Source organism: Colossoma macropomum, unplaced genomic scaffold, assembly GCF_904425465.1.
Source record: "Colossoma macropomum unplaced genomic scaffold, Colossoma_macropomum, whole genome shotgun sequence".
In the NCBI taxonomy this organism is placed as follows: Eukaryota; Metazoa; Chordata; class Actinopteri; order Characiformes; family Serrasalmidae; genus Colossoma; species Colossoma macropomum.
The window spans coordinates 1053830-1078032 of record NW_023494825.1 but is presented as its reverse complement, the minus strand read 5'-3'; the positions used below and the strand labels follow the sequence as shown (position 1 = coordinate 1078032).

General features: G+C 35.4%; 1 protein-coding gene across 1 annotated transcript; it reads left to right on the top strand.

Moving 5' to 3' along the window:
• The first annotated feature begins 7240 nt into the window (after positions 1 to 7240).
• LOC118800197 (NACHT, LRR and PYD domains-containing protein 12-like) lies at positions 7241 to 22843 on the top strand. Its single transcript, XM_036560382.1, is given in 10 exon segments — positions 7241 to 7550; positions 8028 to 8298; positions 8849 to 8941; positions 10846 to 12557; positions 12559 to 12629; positions 17479 to 17649; positions 17883 to 18056; positions 19740 to 19913; positions 21265 to 21311; positions 21926 to 22843. Coding segments are annotated over 9 exon segments (3252 nt in total). The 5' UTR covers positions 7241 to 7550; positions 8028 to 8036; the 3' UTR covers positions 22474 to 22843.
• Positions 22844 to 24203: the final 1360 nt, after the last annotated feature.

The window sequence follows — 24203 nt, the reverse complement described above, 5'->3', positions numbered from 1 at the left end:
CTAGCACGTTAATATATGGCTAACAAGTTATCACATAACTAGCGCATTAATATATGGCTAGCAAGTTATTTCATAACAAGCGGGTTAATATATGGCTAGCAAGTTATTTCATAATTAGTGCGTTAATATATGGCTAGCATGTTATTCCATAACTAGCGCGTTAATATATGGCTAGCAAGTAATTTCACAACTAACGCATTAATATATGGCTAGCATGATATTTCATAACTAGCGCGTTAATATATGGCTAGCATGTTATTTCATAACTAGCGCGTTAATATATGGCTAGCAAGTTATTTCATAACAAGCGCGTTAATATATGGCTAGCAAGTTATTTCATAATTAGTGCGTTAATATATTGCTAGCATGTTATTTCATAACTAGCTCGTTAATATATGGCTAGCAAGTAATTTCACAACTAGCGCATTAATATATGGCTAGCATGATATTTCATAACTAGCACGTTAATATATGGCTAGCATGTTATTTAATAACTAGTGCTTTAATGTATGGCTAGCAAGTTATTTCATAACTAGCGCATTAATATAGCTAGCATGTTATTTAATAACTAGCGCGTTAATATATGGCTAGCATGTTATTTCATAACTAGCACGTTAATATATGGCTAGCAAGTAATTTCATAACTAGCTCGTTAATATATCGCTGACATGTTATTTCATAACTAGCACGTTAATATATGGCTAGCATATTATTTCATAACTAGCGCGTTAATATATGGCTAGCAAGTTATTTCATAACTAGCGCGTTAATATATGGCTAGCAAGCAATTTCACAGCTAGCGCGTTAATATATGGCTAGCATGTTATTTCTTAACTAGCGCATTAATATATGGCTAGCATGTTATTTCATAACTAGCGCGTTAATATATGGCTAGAATGTTATTTATTAACTAGCGTGCTAATATATGGCTAGCACGTTATTTCTTAACTAGCACGGTAATATATGGCTAGAATGTTATTTCACAGCTAGCGGGTTAATATGTGGCTAGCATGTTATTTAATAACTAGCGGGTTAATAAATGGCTAGCATGTTATTTCATAACTAGCGTGTTAATATGTGGCTAGCATGTTTTTTTATAATTAGCTCGTTAATATATGGCTAGCATGTTATTTCATAACTAGCGCGTTGATATATGGCTAGCATGTTATTTCATAACTAGCGTGTTAATATATGGCTAGCCTGTTATTCGATAACTAGCGCGTTGATATATGGCTAGCATGTTATTTCATAACTAGCGTGTTAATATATGGCTAGCCTGTTAATTGATAACTAGCGCGTTCATATATGGCTAGCATGTTATTTCATAACTAGCACGTTGATATATGGCTAGCATGTTATTTCATAACTAGCATGTTGATATATGGCTAGCATGTTATTTCATAAGTAGCGGGTTAATATACGGCTAGCAAGGTATTTCATAACTAGCGCGTTAATGCATGGCTAGCATGTTATTTCATAGCAAGCGCGTTAATATATGGCTAGCAAGTTATTTCACAGCTAGCGTGTTAATATATGGCTAGCAAGTTATTTCATAACTAGCTCGTTAATATATGGCTAGCATGTTATTTCATAAGTAGCGCGTTAATATATGGCTAGCAAGTTAATTCATAACTAGCGCGTTAATATATGGCTAGTATGTTATTTTATAACTAGCGCGTTAATATATGGCTAGCATGTTATTTCATAACGAGCGTGTTAATATATGGCTAGCCTGTTATTTGATAACGAACGCGTTGATACATGGCTAGCATGTTATTTCATAACTAGCGTGTTAATATATGGCTAGCCTGTTATTTGATAACTAGCACGTTAATATATGGCTAGCATGTTATTTCATAACTAGCACGTTGATATATGGCTAGCATGTTATTTCATAACTAGCGGGTTAATATATGGCTAGCAAGGTATTTCATAACTAGCGGGTTAATATATGGCTAGAAAGTTATTTCACAGCTAGCGTGTTAATATATGGCTAGCGTGTTATTTCATAACTAGCGCGTTAATGTTTGGCTAGCAAGCAATTTCATAACTAGCGAGTTAATATATGGCTGGCATGTTATTTAATAACTAGATCATTTATATATGGCTAGCAAGCTATTTCATAACTAGCGCGTTAATATATGGCTAGCAAGTTATTTCATAACTAGCGCGTTAATATATTGGTAGCATGTTATTTCATAGCAAGCGCGTTAATATACGGCTAGCAAGTTATTTCATGGCTAGCATGTTAATATATGGCTGGCAAGTTATTTCATAACTAGCTCGTTAATATATGGCTAGCATGTTATTTCATAATTAGTGGGTTAATATATGGCTAGTATGTTATTTTATAACTAGCTCATTAATATATGGCTAGCATGTTATTTCATAACTAGCGTGTTAATATGTGGCTAGCATGTTATTTTATAACTAGCTCGTTAATATATGGCTAACATGTTATTTCATAACTAGCGCGTTGATATATGGCTAGCATGTAATTTCATAACTAGCATGTTAATATATGGCTAGCCTGTTATTCGATAACTAGCGCGTTGATATATGGCTAGCATGTTATTTCATAACTAGCGTGTTAATATATGGCTAGCCTGTTAATTGATAACTAGCACGTTAATATATGGCTAGCATGTTATTTCATAACTAGCACGTTGATATATGGCTAGCATGTTATTTCATAACTAGCACGTTTATATATGGCTGGCATGTTATTTCATAACTAGCGGGTTAATATATGGCTAGCAAGATATTTCATAACTAGCGAATTAATACATGGCTAGCATGTTATTTCATAGCAAGCGCGTTAATATATGGCTAGCAAGTTATTTCACAGCTAGCGTGTTAATATATGGCTAGCAAGTTATTTCATAACTAGCTCGTTAATATATGGCTAGCATGTTATTTCATAACTAGTGCGTTAATATATGGCTAGCATGTTATTTCATAACTAGCGCGTTAATATATGGCTAGTATGTCATTTTATAACTAGCTCGTTATTATATGGCTAGCATGTTATTTCATAACTAGCGCGTTAATATATGGCTAGCATGTTATTTCATAACTAGCTCGTTAATATATGGCTAGCATGTTATTTCATAACGAGCGCGTTGATATATGGCTAGCATGTTATTTCATAACTAGCGTGTTAATATATGGCTAGCCTGTTATTTGATAACCAGCGCGTTGATATATGGCTAGCATGTTATTTCATAACTAGTGTGTTAATATATGGCTAGCCTGTTATTTGATAACTAGCACGTTAATATATGGCTAGCATGTTATTTCATAACTAGCACGTTGATATATGGCTAGCATGTTATTTCATAACTAGCGGGTTAATATATGGCTAGCAAGGTATTTCATAACTAGCGCGTTAATATATGGCTAGCAAGTTGTTTCACAGCTAGCGTGTTAATATATGGCTAGCAAGTTATTTCATAACTAGCGCGTCAATATATGGCTAGCATGTTATTTCATAACTAGCGCGTTAATATTTGGCTAGCAAGCAATTTCATAACTAGCGGGTTAATATACGGCTAGCATGTTATTTAATAACTAGCGCATTAATATTTGGCTAGCAAGCAATTTCATAACTAGCACGTTAATATATGGCTAGCAAGTTATTTCATAACTAGCGCGTTCATATATGGCTAGCATGTTATTTCATAGCTAGCGCGTTAATATTTGGCTAGCAAGTTATTTAATAACTAGCGGCTTAATATATGGCTAGCATGTTATTTCATAACTAGCGCGTTAATATTTGGCTAGCAAGCAATTTCATAACTAGCGGGTTAATATACAGCTAGCATGTTATTTAATAACTAGCGCATTAATATTTGGCCAGCAAGCTATTTCATAACTAGCACGTTAATATATGGCTAGCAAGTTATTTCATAACTAGCGCGTTCATATATGGCTAGCATGTTATTTCATAGCAAGCGCATTAATATTTGGCTAGCAAGTTATTTCATAACTAGCGGCTTAATATATGGCTAGCATGTTATTTCATAACTAGCGCGTTAATATATGGCTAGCAAGTTATTTCATAACTAGCTCATTAATATATGGCTAGCATGTTATTTCATAACTAGCGCGTTAATATATGGCTATTATGTCATTTTATAACTAGCTCGTTAATATATGGCTAGCATGTTATTTCATAACTAGCGCGTTAATATATGGCTAGTATGTTATTTTATAACTAGCTCGTTAATATATGGCTAGCATGTTATTTTATAACTAGCTCGTTAATATATGGCTAGCATGTTATTTCATAACTAACGTGTTAATATATGGCTAGCATGTTATTTAATAACTAGCTCGTTAATATATGGCTAGCAAGTTATTTCATAACTAGCTCGTTAATATATGGCTAGCATGTTATTTTATAACTAGCAGGTTAATATATGGCTAGCATGTTATTTCATAACTAGCTCGTTAATATATGGCTGGAATGTTATTTCATAACTAGCGCGTTAATATATGGCTAGCAAGTTATTTCATAACTAGCGCGTTAATATATGGCTAGAATGTTATTTCATAACTAGCGGGTTAATATATGGCTAGCAAGTTATTTCGTAACTAGCGCGTTAATATATGGCTAGCAAGTTATTTCGTAACTAGCGCGCTAATATATGGCTAGCATGTTATTTCTTAACTAGCACGGTAATATATGGCTAGAATGTTATTTCACAGCTAGCGGGTTAATATGTGGCTAGCATGTTATTTAATAACTAGCGAGTTAATAAATGGCTAGCATGTTATTTCATAACTAGCGCATTAATATATGGCTAGCAAGCTATTTCATAACTAGCGCGTTAATATATGGCTAGCAAGTTATTTCATAACTAGCGCGTTAATATATGGCTAGCATGTTATTTCATAACTAGCGCGTTAATATATGGCTAGCATGTCATTTCATAACTAGCGCGTTAATATATGGCTAGCAAGTTATTTCATAACTAGCTCGTTAATATATGGCTAGCATGTTATTTCATTACTAGCTCGTTAATATATGGTTAGCAAGTTATTTCATAACTAGCGCGTTAATATATGGTTAGCATGTTATTTCATAACTTGCGTGTTAATATATGGCTAGCATGTTATTTCATAACTAGCACGTTAATATATGGCTAGCAAGTTATTTCACAGATAGCGTGTTAATATATGGCTAGCAAGTTATTTCATAACTAGCGCGTCAATATATGGCTAGCATGTTATTTCATAACTAGCGCATTAATATTTGGCTAGCAAGCAATTTCATAACTAGCCCGTTAATATATGGCTAGCAAGTTATTTCATAACTAGCGCGTTAATATATGGCTAGCATGTTATTTCACAGCTAGCGCATTATTATATGGCTAGCATGTTATTTCATAACTAGCGCGTTAATATATGGCTAGCATGTCATTTCATAACTTGCGCATTAATATTTGGCTAGCAAGTTATTTCACAGTTAGCGGGTTAAAGTATATGATGACACAAACACATTAGTAATGAAGCAGATCAGGGAGCCCAATAAAGATATTCATCCTTCTCCAGTGTGCATACTGTACTAGAACCGTGATCACAGCATCGTGAATCTAAACAAATCATCAGCTAAGTAAATCACTGCACGCCCACTCTACATAGAACATGTTTGTGCAAGCAGTGCTGCACAGTATAACGGGACACCACCACTCCTGTGTCAGTTAAACCTGAAGGTCCTTTGCTGCCATGTGGAGGTTTTGCTTTGCCTTTTTGGCAGCATATGCACAGTTCTGAGAGTTTTCATGGTCTTCCAGCTGTGATGTTAGGACACCCTAAAACATCACCAGAACTGCATTACACCTCATACATTAAAGAACATTAAAGTAACTTCTATTATAACACATTCAATTAAATAATTTAAACTTATACTTACCTGAAGGGTCCAGGGGGATCCAGGTGAAAGGGAATTTGTAATGCAGGTACCTGTAAAAGAGATAAGACATTACTCAGTTATGCCAGCTGAATTATGCTGTTTATATGTTGCATGTACACATGTATATACAATAAGAAACTACCATAGTATGTAGTACGATTGTATGTACGTAACATTGTAACGTTTTATGTGTATTGTTTGCTCCTCATGTCCCCCTAATCTAAAAAGTGGTATGACCCAGATTTAATGTGAGAGGGGCTCCCAGTTTAAGAAGAAAAGGTGACGCCAAACTGACCTTTCTTAATGCCATTTGCTGTCTTTGATATCTTCTTATTTTCTTCACCTGCTCTGTAGACGTTAACCTGCTTTTCTGATCCACAGCCAGCTGCTTAGAGGAGCCATAGCTGTTAAATGTAAACTATATGGACAAAAGTATTCAGACACCTACACATCACACCTACAGGAGCTTTTATGACTCCCATTCTAAATCCATAGGCATTAATATGGAGTTGGTCCCCCTTTGCAGCTCTAACAGCTTCCACTCTTCTGGGAATCTTTCTACAAGACTTTGGAGAGTGTCTGTGGGACGAGAGGGTTTGGCTCGCAATCACTGTTGCACTGTTGTCGTTGTTTGTTGTTATAAAGTGTAAAGGATGTGCCACAAAATACTGACTTGGAGAGCTGAAGAATTTTGCACATGGACATTTGTGGAGAGAATGATTTTTCTTTTGAACTGTTAGCAGAAAACTCAACTTTATTTTCTCAAAATCGCTTGAACCTGTAATAATAATCCTTCTTTCACTGTTTGCTAAAGCCTTGGTTGATAGGTTTTCTTTGAGACTAATGCCTCAGTGACAGCTGTGGACCGTTGAGTTTTCTTCTCAGAAATGACGATGTTTAACGGCAAAAACACGTTTACCAGCAGAAGTGTTAGAAACCACAACAAGCCTCATCCTGTAAACTGTTTTTTTTTCTGCAGAGAATGTCGTGTGTTCTGTGTGCTCCAGACTAATGAAATTAGAATTCCCAAATGACTATTCAGGCAGTTTTTTTACATTTAATTTTGCAATAGATGCAGTGCAGTACAATAATATACAATACAGAAGTGTCGGACTTTAATTTTCTTTTTTGTTTTTCTCTCTGCTTGGTTATTGGAGGTCTACACCAGATTTTCTGTAAAGCTGATTCTTTATCAATCCCTACTCTAAAGCTGAACTGAAATGTGGAGGCCCTTCAAAGTCTCCTCCCAGAACAGAAATGACCTCACTCCTTTGCTGTGTGCACTTCTTCTGCACTGTAGAGCAGAATCTGTAGTTTGTGTCGTTACTTTATTTAGTTGTGAATGACACTGTAGAGCTTGTTCTCTTTCAAACCTTTTCCTGTTTTATACTTCTCACAGAGTGCTGCTTCCTGTGTCTCAGCCTCTGTGTCATAGCAGATCTATGTTGAAGTCTGGTCTCTCCAGTATCTCTGATGACAGCTCAGAAGATTTAAAAATTTGATTTACGTGGTTATTTGATGGGGTAAAACAGTCAGTTCTGTCTAAAATAGAGTATTCTATCTGAATAAATTATAGGTCTCCTGAAACGTAGGATTAAAGCCAATGGAGTGATATGGTAACTACTGATAGCAGGTAAGAGCATTTAATTTTTCAACATGGTTTATTTTTAGATTTCTTCTTTAGAGCTACTCCTTTTTTATTATAAAATATTTTATAATATAATATATAATATAATATATATATTATAAAATATTTTAAATGTCTTGTATAATCTCCTTAAACAATGCATTGCTAATGTAATGTGCTCTCGTCCAGCCACACATAGGTCTAAGGTCAGTATGTTCAATGCCAATTATTGTCTAGAAGGGTGTAAAGGGCTGTGGAGCTCTGGAACTGTATTTTCTGGAGTGATGGCATTCCGTCCAATATCTTTGGGTTTAGTCCGTTTGTGATCCAACGTTAGTCATGATTACCTAGTGATGAACTTGCTAATGCTCTAGTTCACTGAGCCATAAATTTATTTATTTTTTACTTGTTTGAAGCGAAGTTTCTTTAAATGTATCAAAATCCTCCATTTAACTTGACCCCATTAAACTTTTTCATCTCCAGTGTTGCGAGATGTCAAACATTACAGAAATATTGCTGAATACTCTTCAGAACCTGTTGGAAATGGACCTGAAATCATTCCAGTGGCATCTGATCAATGGTGTGGATAACTGCATCCCGAAGGGCCTGCTGGAGAAGGCAGATAGACATGACACTGTGGATCAGATCGTACAAAGATATGGACACAATGAAGCTGTAGAGATAACACTGGCCATCCTGAAGAAGATAAACCAAAACCAATTGGCAGAGGAACTGATGACCAAGCTGAGAAAGGGTAATGGAGCTGATATCATATTCACTGTTTAAACTCTTACAACCCTTACAACCCTGTTTCCAAAAAAGGGGGGATGTTTACAGTGTGTAAATAAAAACAGAATGCCATGATGGGCAAATAATTTAAACCTTATACTTAGTTGAAAATAGTACAAAGACAACATATCAAATGTTCAAACTGAAACATTGTATTGGTTTTGAAAAATGGCAGCATTAATTATGGAACTGATAACATACAGGTTTGTACAACATTACTGTAGTTTTAGTTTAGTTTTGTATTTTAAAATTACACTGACACAACACTGTAAAAAGTCCTATATAAACACATTATAGAATATTTCAACAGTTCCAATTTATTCCTGTAATAAATAAATGAAATCCTGTAATGGAATGGTAATAATCCCTGATGTTAGCATTTTTCAAGTCATTATGTTGTGAATGGCGTTCTTTTTGAAAGACAGCTGCAGCTAGAGTTGTGGTAAAAGTAATTGATTTTAAGGTGCCTGAATATATATATATATAGTATTTCCTGTACCGATGTTCTCTCTCAGGTAGAGACAGATGTGAAGAGATACCTGGAAAGCATGCAGCAGTGTCCTCCACTGCAGTTCAGACTGAAGACTCAGTTAGTGCTCTCACTACAGGTAATCACAACACATCACTTCACTTCATGTCATTATATATTCAATATATATATGACATAAACTTGACTATATATTTAAATATGTATTAAATCCACGATGCAATGTATAACTTATCTAAGTTCCTCCTGTATGAAGAGCACACTCTACAAACCCAATTGCAAAAATGTTGGGACAGTAGGTAAAATGCAAATAAAAACAGAAAGCAGTGATTTGTTAACTGCTTTTTGCAGACATTTAACTGAAAACAGCACAAAGAACAGATATGTTAATATCTTCTTATATGTTGCTGAATCCAAATTTGATGCCTGCAACACATTACAAACACGTTAGGACAGGTGCATGGTAAGACTAGGAAGTTTTTTAGAAGGATCAAAACCACATATTTTGGAACTTTTCACACCATGATTATATCATGTTTCATGAAAGGTTCAGTCATTTATGAGCGAGGATGGGTTGAGGTTTGCCACTTTGTAAAAAACTATGTGAGCAAATAGTACAATAGTTTAAAAACCATGTCTCTTAACACAGGATTGTGAGGAATTTATGGATTTCACCATCTAGAGTCCATAACACTATTAAAAGATTCAGAGACTCTGGAGAAATATCTGTGTGTAAAAAAAACAATATTGAATGTTTATGACTTTCAAATCCTCAGATGGCACTGCATTAAAAACATGATATGCTTCGGTACTGAATATGTCCACATGGACTCAGGAGTAATCCCTGGTCAGTACACACACAGTTTGTTGCTGCATCTATAAATTCAAGTTAATACTCTACATAAGTTAGAAGTTGTATATCAACATCCAGAAATGACTTCTCTTGTCTAAAGCTCATCAGAGACGGAGTGGAGTCCAGCCTTCAAATTATTATAATTCTTGCTCTCTGGGCCAAAGTGGAAAAGGACCATCCTAGCGGTAATCAATGCAAAGTGAAAGAAGCCAGCATCCATAATTATATGGGGAACTTACACATCTGTGACAGCACAATGAATGCTAATAGGTACATAGGCATTTTGGAGCAACATGCACTGCCATTTTGATGATGTCTTTTTCAAGTACATCTTTCTTGTTTCAGCAAGACAAATGCAAACCATATTCTTTGTTATAACAGCATGGCCTCTTAGTAAGAGAGCGCAGTAAGAGACTTCATATTAAGAAATACCTTAAATGGCCTACAGTCAAGACCTCTCTTCTGCTGAAAACATGGGGCGCATTATGAAGCGCAACATATGAAAATGGAGATTTCAGACTATTGAGTAGCTATAATCTAGCAAGAATAGGAAAAATCCACTTTTACAACTACAACAATTGGCATCTCTGGTTAAGTTAAGTGGCCCTTATCAGTCCCACACTGGAAAATTTCACCTCCACATTTTGACCCATTTGTGTAGTGAAACACCACATTCACAGTAGTGAGTGCACACACACACTAGAGGGCAGTGAGAACACTTGTTAAAAGGAATTATCATGTAACATAATAATAAACATGCATATGTCCCAGTTTTTTTTTACATTAATCATGAATAAACAGTAATTATATTGTCTTTTTACTGTTTTCATTTGAATACAGAGCAAAATGATTTGCAGATCACTGAATTCTGTTTTTATTTGCTTTTTCCCTCCTGGAATTGGGTTTGCCTATGAGGGTAAAATCTGATAAATCTGTAGATTTATTAGATTATAGTTAGATTTACACAATAATTAAAGAATCTAACCAATTCACAACTTAGGGTCTTTACTGATACCCTTAGTAGTAATGATATGTATGTATGATGCAGTAATGTATGATGCATCTGCATCTCAAAATCACTTGTCTTTGTTCCCATGTCACAAAATAATATACATACAGTTATTTTCTTTACCACATATTACTACTAATCCCTAAATATTACTTTACCACAGGAGAACACCTTGATACCAAAATGATACTGAAAAAGCAATACAAGAAAAATTTTACTAACTTGTATGAAGGAACTTCACTGGAAGGTGATTATGTGCCTTTAGAAGACATTTATACTGAACTCTATGTGATTGAAGGCTGCACAGGAGGAGTGAATACTGAGCATGAAGTGAGACAGATAGAGGGTTTTTATCCCAAAATAGAAGAAAAACCAATCAAATTCAGTGACATTTTCAAGGTACAGTCCAATCGAAATGTGCTTGGTACTAAAGTACTTACACTGGGAATAGCAGGAGTGGGCAAAACAGCCTCTGTACACAAGTTTATTCTTGACTGGGCTGAGGACAAATGCAATCAGGACTTAGATTTCATTCTGTTTCTTCCTTTTCGTGAGCTAAACTTGATCAAAGACAAAATGTACACCCTCACAGAACTTTTATTTTATTTTCATCGTGAACTCCAAGATAGTAACATAATGGAGATATTAAATGTTAATTATAGTGTAGTTTTCATATTAGATGGACTGGATGAAAGTAAAATATGTCTGGATTTTAATCAAAAGAAACCATCTAATATACAAGAGAAGACCACTGTTGATAAACTAATAACATATCTCATCAAAGGACAGCTGCTTCCCTCTGCTCTCATCTGGATAACCTCCCGACCTGCAGCAGCCAAACAGATTCCACGCAAGTACTTTAGGCGTGTTACAGAAATACGTGGATTTAATGACCCACAGAAAGAGGAGTACTTCAGGAAGAGAATCAACAACCAAGATAATGCCAGCAGAATTATTTCACACATTAAGACAGCAAGAAGTCTTCATATCTTGTGTCACATTCCAGTTTTTTGTCGGATCTCAGCCACTGTGCTTCAGGAAATGTTGAAGGAGGGCAAAAATTTAAAAAATGCCCCTAGAACTCTTACTGAAATGTACACACGTTTCCTGCTGTTTCACACAAGGCAAAAGAATGAGAAATACAGCATAATGCAAAACAAGGACAGCACAGTTTCATCATCTGAGAGACTAGGAGTAGAGGGCATACTTAAGCTTGGAAAGTTAGCCTTTCTTCAGTTAGAAAAGGGACAGCTTATATTCTATGAAAATGATCTGAAAGAATGTGGCATTGATGTTGATGAAGCTGTAGTGTTCTCTGGAGTTTGTACACAAATCTTTAGAAAGGATGAAAAGATCTTCAGCTTTGTTCATTTGAGTTTCCAGGAGTTTCTTGCTGCTGTCTTTGTGTTCCTCACATTCAGAGATAAAGGTAACCCACTCCTTCAAACTACACTGGAGAAAATAAAGTGGAAGTTCACACATAAACTGGGTGATCTCCTCAAGACAGCAGTGCGTAAGGCCATTAAGAGTGAAAATGGACACTTGGACCTTTTTCTCCGTTTCCTCCTCGGCCTCTCTCTGTGTTCCAATCAGAGACTTCTCAAGAGTCTACAGCCAGAAATGGACATTAAAGAAGAAAGTTTCGGGGGCACTGTAGACTACATTAAAAGAAAGATCAAGAAGTTAGGGTCCTCTGAAAAAAGCATCAATCTCTTTTACTGCCTGAGTGAACTGAAAGACAATTCTCTCACAAGTGAAATTCAGGAATACTTGAACTCAGGAGATCTTTCAAGACAAGAACTCTCAAATACACAGTGGTCAACTCTGGTGTTTGTGTTGCTGATGTCAGAGGAGTCTCAAGAGAAGTTTGAGTTAATACAAATACAAACCATCAGATGAAGGACTGTGGAGACTATTGAGAGTGGTGAAAAACACAAGACAAGCTCTGTAAGTATAATTTTCATTATACTTTAGATCAGGTAAAGCATTAATTTCAGTGCTTTATCGAATCCACTGAATCAGCAGATTAAAGTAATCCCTCCAGTACTTTTGTATGTCTTTTTGCTTGTCTTTAAAAAGTCATATAATTATAAAGGTAAGCAATTTCAGTAGGATGACCTCTTAACATAAGATAAGTAGAAATGCGCAGTAATGGAGGTGACGTAAAATAATCTGTGTTGTATGTGTTCTGCCTTAACATTTTATTTTATACCAAAGGAATCCCAAAAAAAAGAAGCGAGCCTAACAGTCTTCAGTTCTTATACTTATAGATTTTTTTATTTTCTAAGAAGTTCCACTGCAGTGCTCAGTTACTCAGTTATTAGTAATTGCATTCTTTGTATTCTCTGCATCCCTTAGAGGTAGATCCAGTGTGTAAAATAAGTGTTCAGCAAACAATATTATGGACATTTATTGAAGTGTTCAGTCCAAGTGTATAACATGTCAGTCAGCAGCAAAATGCAGAGAGTTTGTGATTAGATTACAGTACAGTGTGCACATAGTTCGAGTAGTGTTGCTATTCATGGTCTAGTGTGTGCTGTGGGTGTGACCAGTTTAACAGCTCGTGAGTAGAAACTATTCTTCAACCTCATGGTTCTGGCTCAAATGTTATGATATCTCTTCTCAGATGGCAGTGGGTGGAACAGGAAGTGGCTGGGGTGTGAGAGGTCTGAAATGGCAGTGCTGGCTTTTCTCAGACATAGTTTATTGTAAATGTCCTGTTTGGGTGGGAGGGCAGCTGCAGTGATGGAATGGATAGTTTTCACCACACTTTGCAGGGCATTTCTTTCTGCAGCAGTAGTAGTAGTCTTCTTTTTGATTTTGCCTACACTGAGGGTGAGACTTTTGTCTGTGCATCACTCTGTGAGGAGTTTCACCTTCTCTCTGTAAACTTCCTCTTTGTTTTAGCGATGAGGCCCACAACTTTTTTATTGTTAGTGAACTTGATGTTGTTACTACTGTGTTTGGAGATGCAGTCATGGGTGTATAGGCTGTACAGCATGGGTTACAAGGCAGCCTTATGGACAGCCTGTGGTGAGAGTGAGGGTAGAAAAAGTGTGGTTGCCCATCCCAGCTGACAGTGGCCTGCCGATGAGGAAATCCAGAATCCAGCTGCAGACTGTGTGACTGATTCCTAAGGTCTTGACCTTGGAGACACATCTAGAGCAGATCACTGTGTTTAATCATTCAATTCGTAAGGTTAAAATTGTGCAGTAATAACTGAGTGGAAATATGATTCTGGATAATTTTTCAAGGTCTGTAGCATTACTCTGAACAATAACCTTTTGACTCATGTTCAACAGCAGCATGCCCTTCACAAAGTGAAAGGAGTGCATTCCCCCCTGTTTGCACTAATGGGTTTGCACTTTGCAACTTTTGCAAAGGCAGCTATTGACAGTTGATTTAATGTTCCCTCTCCTGGGCTATGCACCAGTCCCAGTTTAGCATGCTCAGCTGGGTTATATGTCCTGAGATTGCTTGCAAATTAGTAGTATTACCACCCGTGCTAATAATCTGTTTTTTTTTGCACTGACAACATATAATGCTGTGTCCATCCAGTGGTTCCATTATACTTTCTAATATAGAGTACACCTCATGCATAGGTGTTTCTTTATTTCATTACCATACACCCCAGCTTTTTTTTCGACCAGAATGAAATTATATTTCCAAGTGGTTTTCAAAGTATACAATATCAGTCAAAAGTTTAGACCTTTTAATTCAATGTTTTTTTTCTTATTTTTCTTACTTTTGACATTGTAGATTTATATTGAAGACATCAAAACTACTGTATGAAGGAACACATTTGAAATGATGTAATAAACAAAAAAGTGTTAAAACAGCATATGTTTTATACTTTAGACTCTTCAAAGTACGCACCTTTGATGACAGCTTTGCGCACTCTTGGCATTCTCTACATCAGCTTAATGAGGCAGTCATCTGGAATAGTTTTACAACAGTCTTGAAGGAGTTCCCAGAGGCGCTGAGCACTTGTTAGTGCTTTTTTTCTCACTCAGTGGTCCAATTTATCCCAAACCATCTCAATTAAGTTTAGATCAGGTGATTGTGGAGGCCAAGTCATCTGACACAGCACCCCATTACTCGCCTTCTTGGTCAAATAGCCCTTACATAGCCTGGAGGTGTGTTTGGGTTCATTGAAAAACAAATGATGGTCCCACTAAGTGCAAACTAGATCTAAAGGCATGTCACTGTGGAATGCTGTGGTAGTCATGCTGGTGAAGCGTACCTTGAATTTTTAATAAATTACCAACAGTGTCACCAGCAAAGCACACCCACACCTTCATACCTCATCCTCCATGCTTCATGGTGTGAGCGACATATGTAGAAAACCATCTGCTCACCTTTTCTGCATCTTACAAATTTTGACTCATGAGACTAAAGTACAGAATTTCTCTGGTCTAATATCCATTCCTTGTGTGTCTTGGCCCTTCTTGGTGTTCTTCCTCAGTAGTGGCTTCTTTGCAGCAATTGCAAAAGCCTGATTTATGCAGTCTCCTTTGAAAAGTTGATATTGAGATATGTCTGATGTTGGGATGTAACTCTTGGTTTTCCTTTCCTTCCATATGTATTCCTTTATAGTTTTGATGTCTTCAATATTAATCTGCAATACACAACACCATTTCCAAAAAAGTTGGAGTGCTGTGCAGAATGTAAAATAAAAATGGGATGCAATGATATGCAAATCATGTAAACCAAAATACCACAAAGACAACATAGCAAATGTTGAAGGTAAGAATTTATTGGATTTATTGGTAAAAATACTGTATATAGCCATGTTGAATTTAATGCCAACAACATGTTTCAAAAAAGTTGGGATGGGGCCATTTTTAGCCCGTGTTTCATCACCTCTTCTTTTAACAAACTCTGTAATTGTTTAGGAACTGAAGAGACCAGTTGCTGTAGTTTTGAAAGTGAAATGTTTTCCCATTCTTGTTTGATATAGGATTTCAGCTGCTCAAAAATTCAGGGGCTCATTTGTCAAATTTTTCATTTCATAACCCTCCAAATGTTTTCAGTGGCTGACAGGTCCAGACTGCAGGGAGGTCAGTTTAGCATCCAGACTCTCTTAATATGGAGCAATGCTGTTATAATACATGCAGAGTGTTTTTGGCATTGTCTTGCTTAAGTAAGCAAGGCTTTCTCCAAGAAAGTCATCATCTGGATGGCAGCATATGTTGTGAAAACATGTGTGTATTGTTCAGCATTAATGTTGCCTTCACAGATGTGCACGTCATCCATGCCAGGTGCACTAATGCACCCCTATACCATCATGAATACTGTCTATGATTTCCAGAAACAATTTCAAATGTTGATTTGTCAGATCACAGGACACTTTTACACTTCACCTCAGTCCACTTAAAATGTACTCAGGCTCAGAGAAGGTGGCAGCATCTCTGGATCCTGTTTATGTACAGTTTCTTCTTTGCATTTTAGAGCTTAAACTTGCATGTGTGGATGCAGCAACAGACTGTGTTCATAGACAGTAGTTTTCAGAAGTGTACCTGAGCCCATGCAGTGATTTCACTACAAAATCATGTCTGTTTTTATTGCAGTGCTGTCTGAAGGCCCAAAGATAATGGCCAGCAAATACTAATTTTAAGGTGTTTTTAGCAGTACACAAATTTACCAACCTTTTGTTGTCCCTGTCTCAACTTTTTTGGAACATGTTGTTGGCATTAAATTCAAAATGGGCGAATATTTTTCAATAAACAATAAGATTTCTTAGTTTTGACATTTGATATGTTGTATTGGTGCTATTTTCAATTAACTATAAGGTTTAAATGATCTGCACATCATTGCATTTTATTTTTATTTACATTTTGCATAGTTTCCCAACTTTTTTGGAAATGGGGTTGTAGATAATAAAAAAAATAAAGAAAAATCATTGAATGAGAAGATTTTTTTTTTTACTTTTGACTGATACAACATATGTGTGTTAATTATGAATGTTCCGTCTGACTAATTCTGATGTTTTAGTATTGATTAGAGCTCATGAACAGATATCTGGGTAAATTTAAGAAAAGAAAAAGAGCTCTTCTGCCCATCCAAAATAAAATATATAGAAATCTGTCATCAACACTCTCAAACTGTAAGTAGAGAATATTTGGATACATTTCAATATATCACATTTTTGTATGGGACCTTGCTTAGGTATTCCTCTTTCTCTGCTGATCACTTCTCTGTTTCTGCTTGGGTGTATGTTTACTTAAAAAAATCAGAAGATGTTCCCTTTTGTATATGATATGTAGATGATAATGCAATAGAAAACAAAACAGATGGCATTGTCTTCAGCTAAAACTGGAATTTGCTGTGATCGGTAAATTATTTTCTACTTTTTAAAACAAATATATTCAATATATTTTTACATTGCATTAGTATGTAAATGTATCAGATCATTATCAGATAAAATGTTGTGTTTTAATTGAACAGTTTTGAAAAAAAGTTAAATATTTGTAGCTGGTTTAGCTTTTATTGAGAAAAAAAACTTTGTCATCATGTTAATCATCTTTATATGATGGCACATTTACTTATTACCTGTCTTGTCTCCATCTTCCTTAAGCCATACTTACAGGCAGGAATCAATAGCAACTGATTGCAATTTAACAGCTGTAGCTATGTACAAATGAACAAGTCTTCTGCTAAGAAAGTGACAATGAAGATTAATTTGACCTCAGTTTTCTTACATGTGTTTTAGCAGTCAAGATAAACAATAAATATAAATAAGCTAGACTTTACATGTAGTATAGGGATCACATAATTTTGTTTATTTTATGTCAAGGTTGGATCATTGTAATCTGAGTAAGGATGGCTGTGAAACTCTTGCATCAGTTCTCAGTTCAGATTCAGCATTGAAAGAGCTGGACCTCAGTAATAATGACCTGCAGGATTCAGGAGTGGAGAAGCTCTCTGCAGGTCTCAAGAGTTCACACTGCCAACTTCAGATACTCAGGTCAGCTTTTTCATAGTTATTCATTACTAAATGGTATATATATATATATGTATATATATATATATATATATATATATATATATATATATATATATATATATATATATATATATAAACCTGTAAATTTACAACAAATGGTAAAATTAGATATTCAGGTCCTTTAAGTTTTTGTTGTCTCCTTTGAAAAAATTCTCTTTTGAGTTAATTGCATCTGTATTTGCTCTTTTTTGTAGACTAGCTTTGTGTAATCTTGGGGAAAAGACTTGTGAATATCTGGAATCAGTTTTAAAACTGGAAAACTTCTCCTTGAAAGAGCTGGACCTCAATCACAATGACCTGCAGGATATGGGAGTGGTGCTGCTCTCTGCTGGACTGAAGGATTCACATTGTAAACTGCAAATTCTCAGGTCAGCTTTCTGTCAGTTTATTCTGGAATGGAAAAATCAGCTGTGAAGGTACAGCAGGACAGCTGTTATTTACCTGCTGATTTTAGCTACAGTCTAAACAGTGGATTTTGATAGTAACTTTTCTGGAAGAAAATAATGAGGGGAAAACAATAAGGCATTCTTATAGACAATGGTCAGCATATTAACAAGAAGCATTGAAGATAACATAAAGCATGGTAGTCTAACTGGACCTAGGGCAGAGTAGTTCATCAACACCAAAGAAAAATAATGAAATGGAAACTATCCTCCATTTTCCTTTATAGTTACACTTTCACTAACGAAACAAAATTATACAAAAAGTCTGAATAGCGATGTCCTGAGCCGAACAAGTAGACTGCAATTAGAGCATTTCCAACCATATTTTAACAAATCTGCTTTACTAAACTCAATCCACTCCAATCATTTTTCTTTTCTTTTTTGCACTCTACTCAAACTACTGTCATAGAGATTCCATAAGTGGACATCACCCACATCTTCCTGCAGTGAGGCACATTTTTAGAAGCAGTCTGTGTGTCTGCAGTGTGAAAAATTAAAAAATTATCTAACATATAAATTGTGAGTGTGTGACACATGAGAGATTGATTCTTTTTGCCATTAGAAATGCATTGCCTTTGTAGGGGTTATGGGTGAATTCTTATTATTATTATGGGTGAAAAATGAGACAAACTTGATGATTGACATGCATGGGATAATGTTGTTAACAATTAAAATAGTAATAATTTCTCATTTGTCTGAAGGATGTGGAATACATTTTTCCTAGCAGTTGAACTTCTCTGATAAAGAGATGCACATACAGATAAAGTTTTCGCAAAGTTTAATTATAAAACAATTATTAAAAGAAAATACAAGAGTGCTGAAAATGCAAGGCAACATATAAAGTAATTTATATACAATGTATAAACATAAAATAATTTAATAATGCAAGGAGGACTAGTTCATACACAGAGAACTAAGCCTGTTTCTGTAATAACACAGTATCTTAGGACAATCACCATGCCAAAATTTGAGAGGAAAAGCAGGGAAAAAGTATATAATTACATTAGTCAGTCAGTTCTTTGTTGATCCTCTGTGAATCAAGGAAAGGATCAGTACACTCTTGTAATCCAGAAAGTCTACATATTATCTTCTCTTAATGAGGATAGGCTGAGTTTGATGTGGGATCAGCCAAAGATCTGATGTAGAGGTTGGTAAATAGAGATCAAAAGTCCCCCAATTCTCAACTCATTATAGGACTTATAGGTGAAAAAGTAGGCAGTGCCCCAGTTCTTGTTGAAAATGGCATATTATTCACATTCCACATGTGGCTCAGAAAAGGGAGTGAGTTACATCTTCATGCAACATGAAAACATACAAACAACTTAATCAATCAAACAAATTAATCAATCAAATATTAAGCAGACTAAAAAGTAATCTAAAACAATAAAGACCAGCATACAATGTGTCTGATCAGAGTGTCACATTATGCATAAAATAAAAATGTGATTTTACTGAAGTACCAATTGAGAATCTTACATGTTATACCTTAATTTTGTGGTTGTATTGTGCATAAAAAATACAAATATGTGCCAGAAACTGATTTTTGATATCTGAGTCAGAAAGTGCATCACTACAGTTGAAAGCCCCACATTTCCTGTCTTTCTACAGATTATCTGGTTGTATGATCACAGAGAAAGGATGTTCTTCTCTGGCTTCAGCTCTGATAGCAAACCCCTCACACCTGAGAGAACTGGATCTGACCTACAACCACCCAGGAGAGTCAGGAGTGAAGCTACTCTCTGCTAGACTGGAGGATCCACACTGCACACTCAACACGCTTAGGTATGTACAAGTGTGTGTGTTGAGCAAGAGGTACAGATTTATACTCCTTTAGGTTATGGCAGTCTGTTCTGTGTACCTCTCTGCCAATTAATTAATTTTAATAAATCATAATTTATTAATATTATTTTTTAATTTTAATAAAGGCACAGTTTGGTCTGTATACAGTTCAAACACACCTCACCTGTTAACTGCCAGGTGTAGTAGTTGTGATACACTGGAACTGAAGAACACCGTTTTTGACCATGATTCCACTCCTCTCATCAAATAAGTAAATAAATAAAATAATATAAAAAATGCACAAGATACGAGAGGCTGGAGTTATTCCCAAACTAACTGCCTTTTTAAACTGAATGCATCCAAGCCAAGCTTTGTTGATTCATTTGGTAACTGAAAAAAAAAATGTAATTGTGCTTTTTATGCAGGAAAAGAAAATTGGATATTTATCTAGTCACATTGGAATGCATTTCAGTGAAAAGAGTAAATGGAATCCAGCCAAAGTGTATCCACATACAATCCAGATGTGAAACAATAAATGGCTACCTTAAAAAAGTCTTTTTTTCCAAAGAAAAGCGACATATTTATACTTACTCATGACCCAATGTTTTGAAAAAGAACAATAAAATAGAAAGCTGGAGACAAGACAGGGTGTATGGATGCAATACTTCAATATCTTTTAAAAGTAATATCAATGGAATATATATTATATGAAATATTATATATTTTATGTTATAATGTTTCAGTAGTCGTGTCTAAGAAAATTTACTAGTTACAGAGAATTAAATACATTTAAGTCTTTAAATCTCAGCTAGTGATTGGTATTTCTGTATGAAGTTATGAGGTAAGTCAATATTTTGGTGATTGTTATGACTTGTAACTAAAACAAAAATATTTTCTGTGCTCTTTTTTGTTTATATTATATTTTTTTTATTTTGTTTTCTATGTTGATCTCACAATGGTGATGAGAAACTGCTTTTTTAATCCATGCTAGTGAAACTTGAAAATAATACACCAGCTAAACTAAATTAAGTTAAACTTTTGCACTCATTTTTACTTTAAGCAGCTCTTCAAAGGTTTCCAATCCCAGTCCTGCTGACTAAAAAATATTTTTTTTTCCTCATCATGAATCTATACCCCCCCCACCTTCCTCCTGTACAGAAATTAAACCCTTCCATGTGCAGAGATTCTCATGCTACTAGATGTTTGTGTTTAATGTTTAATCAGGTGTGAATTTTTTGTATTTGTAAAAGCAGTCATTTTAGATTTAGATTTGTTTTGTCTTTGCTCTAAATAAGATGAATATTATATCACCTGTGTTTGTGTAATGTGTGTTTGTCTGTGTGTTCTTCGTCAGAGTGGAACATGGAGGTAAGATCAGAATCAACCCGGGACCAAAGAAATGTAAGTATACACACACAAAAACATGTTTTCTTCTCTAATCTCTCATCTTGTGTGTCACGTTTATTTCATCTAATCTCTCTTCTTATGTGGTGATGCTGTCTTCTAATCTGTCTTTTTATGTGTCAATGTTTTCTCCTCGAATCTCTCTTCTTGTGTGTCAGTGTTTTCTCCTCTAATCTACCTTTTTGTGTGTTGATGTTTTCTTCTCTAATTTCTCTTGTTGTGTGTCCTGTTTTCTCCTCTAATCTCTCTTCTTGTGTGTCATGTTTTCTTCTTTAATCACTCTTCTTGTGTGTCATGTTTTCTCCTCTAATCTCTCTCCTTGTGTGTCAATGTTTTCTCCTCTAATCTCTCTTCTTGTGTGTCAGTGTTTTCTCCTCTAATCTACCTTTTTGTGTGTTGATGTTTTCTTCTCTAATTTCTCTTGTTGTGTGTCCTGTTTTCTCCTCTCATCTCTCATCTCTCTTCTTGTGTGTCATGTTTTCTTCTTTAATCTCTCTTCTTGTGTGTCATGTTTTCTTCTTTAATCTCTCTCCTTGTGTGTCATGTTTTCTTCTTTAATTGCTCTTCTTGTGTGTCATGTTTTCTCCTCTAATCTCTCTCCTTGTGTGTAGATTTCTGTGAGCTCACTCTGGACCCAAACACAGCACACACACGTCTCTCTCTTTGTGAGAAGAACAGAAAGGTGGTATGTGTGAGAGAGCAGCATTCATATCCTGATCATCCAGAGAGATTTGATGAGTATCAACAGATTTTGTGTAGAGAGAGTGTGACTGGACTCTGCTACTGGGAGGCTGAGTGGAGCGGGTGGAAAGCTGCCATAGCTCTGACATATAAAACAATCAGCAGGAAAGGAAGCAGTAATGACTGTGATTTTGGATGGAATAAAAAGTCCTGGATTCTATACTGCTTCTCTGATAACAGTTATTCTGTCTGTCACAACAGTAACAAAACTGATATTCCTGCCCCTTCCTCCAGCTCTAGGAGAGTAGGAGTGTATGTGGACAGTCCAGGCGGAACTCTGTCCTTCTACAGCATCTCTCCTGGCACACACACACTGAACCACCTACATACATTTACCACTACGTTCACTGACCCGCTGTATGTGGGATTTAGACTTTATGATGCTGGCTCCTCGGTGTGTGTGTGTAAGATAGAATAACCTCCTGTGTGTGTTATTCTATCTGATCTATCTGATTTTCTCTACACTGATCATGAATAGAGATGTTCACTTTCAAAACACTGGTTGCTGTGATGTATTATGAGTGATACGTTCCTCCTTCACTGCTAAAGTGTAGAGACCCCTCTTCTCAGACACTGGCAGGGGCTTGAGAAGCTATTCTTTTTTCCTGAGTGCCGTTCATTCATGAAAAGTGTGTGGTGTACTTACTTCCTTTCCTAAAACACTCTGTGACATATATATTAAGTGACTATAAATTAACTCCAACAATCACACTTACACCTCTTGAGAAAAATATGTATGAGAGTGCATAATCTTTACATGTACAGTGTTTTTCAAAAATAAACCTGCATTATATTACACTATAATCCAGAGTCCAGCTAGTGTCTGTATTCTTCTTTTTCAGATGACAGCATCTTAAATTTACTTTCAGTTTTGTTTTGGGTGCACCTGCTTAACTGATCAACATCACCCTCTAGTGGTAACAATACATTAAGACACACACACATACTGAACTGAGATATTTGAGGGTGTCTATCTAGCAATCTGTGTTTTTATATTTTTTATTTATTTCTTCTTTTCGTTAGACAGTCTTATCTAAATTATGTATTTTGTAGATATTCCTTTTTTTTGCAAAACTACCATGTTTTATGACCAAGTTTTTGATCCATTTATTAAAATCATAAACTAAACATAAAAATAATTAAAATATTTTAAACTGTAAAAGCCATTAAGATCACGGATACTTTTGCTACTTACTTACTTTTGTGGCCCTTTTTAGGAGACGAACTGAAACAAAATTTTCAAAGTTTATCAAGCTAAACAGTAGCATGTCACCAGCTAAAAAACACATTTACAAAATTTATTTGCCTAGTTCAGTCAAAATCCTTTTCATACTGCTTTGCATTGCTAACCAGAATGCTCACCACTGCATTTATTTCTGAAAATAAATAACAGCACACTGGCAAACAAGCCATCCTGTGGGAGGAAGATACTTATTCAGGCTGCACCAGATGATAATCCATCTCAGCTTTGTACTCAGGTATCAAGCAGTTTTTGAGTGGCTAAAAAACTTGAAGCTATACTGAATCTAAACATGGTGGTCCCCAGCTCAGACAATATGATTTAAAAGATGCTGTTTTACATACTGTCTCAGCATCCTGGTCAGACCTTCCAGGCCCCACCAAATTGACATTTTATGCTTTTTGCCGACCGTAATTGTTCATCGGTGACATTTTATTCATTATGTTCTAGTCTTGAATTTCTTAAAGCATAAATATAAATTAATAGAATCACATAAATACATTCCTGAAGCTATACATAAAAGTCAAGAAAAATTGAAATAACAATAAAAAAATGCTAATAATTAAAAAAAAGCATTGCCATTGAAGTGAAATATGTATCTTGAACTTTTTCAAATATTCAAGATAAAACTCAATAGTACATACAAAAAGAAGTTATGTAGTCACAGCCCTAAATAAAACACAGTTGAGCAAAAAAAAAAACTTTATAATTAGTGCTTCATAATCAGCAACTGCTGATATTCACTACAATAATTATAATATGGATGTTCAGAAGAAAAAAAGGCTGAGGGAAATCCACTCATGGCAAGTTCTGCAAAGCATAGAAGGAGTGGAGCACATCACTATCGGAGGTGTTATAGTGACATTATAATAAGTCAACTTTACTGTAACTCACCCAGTCAAGAACAA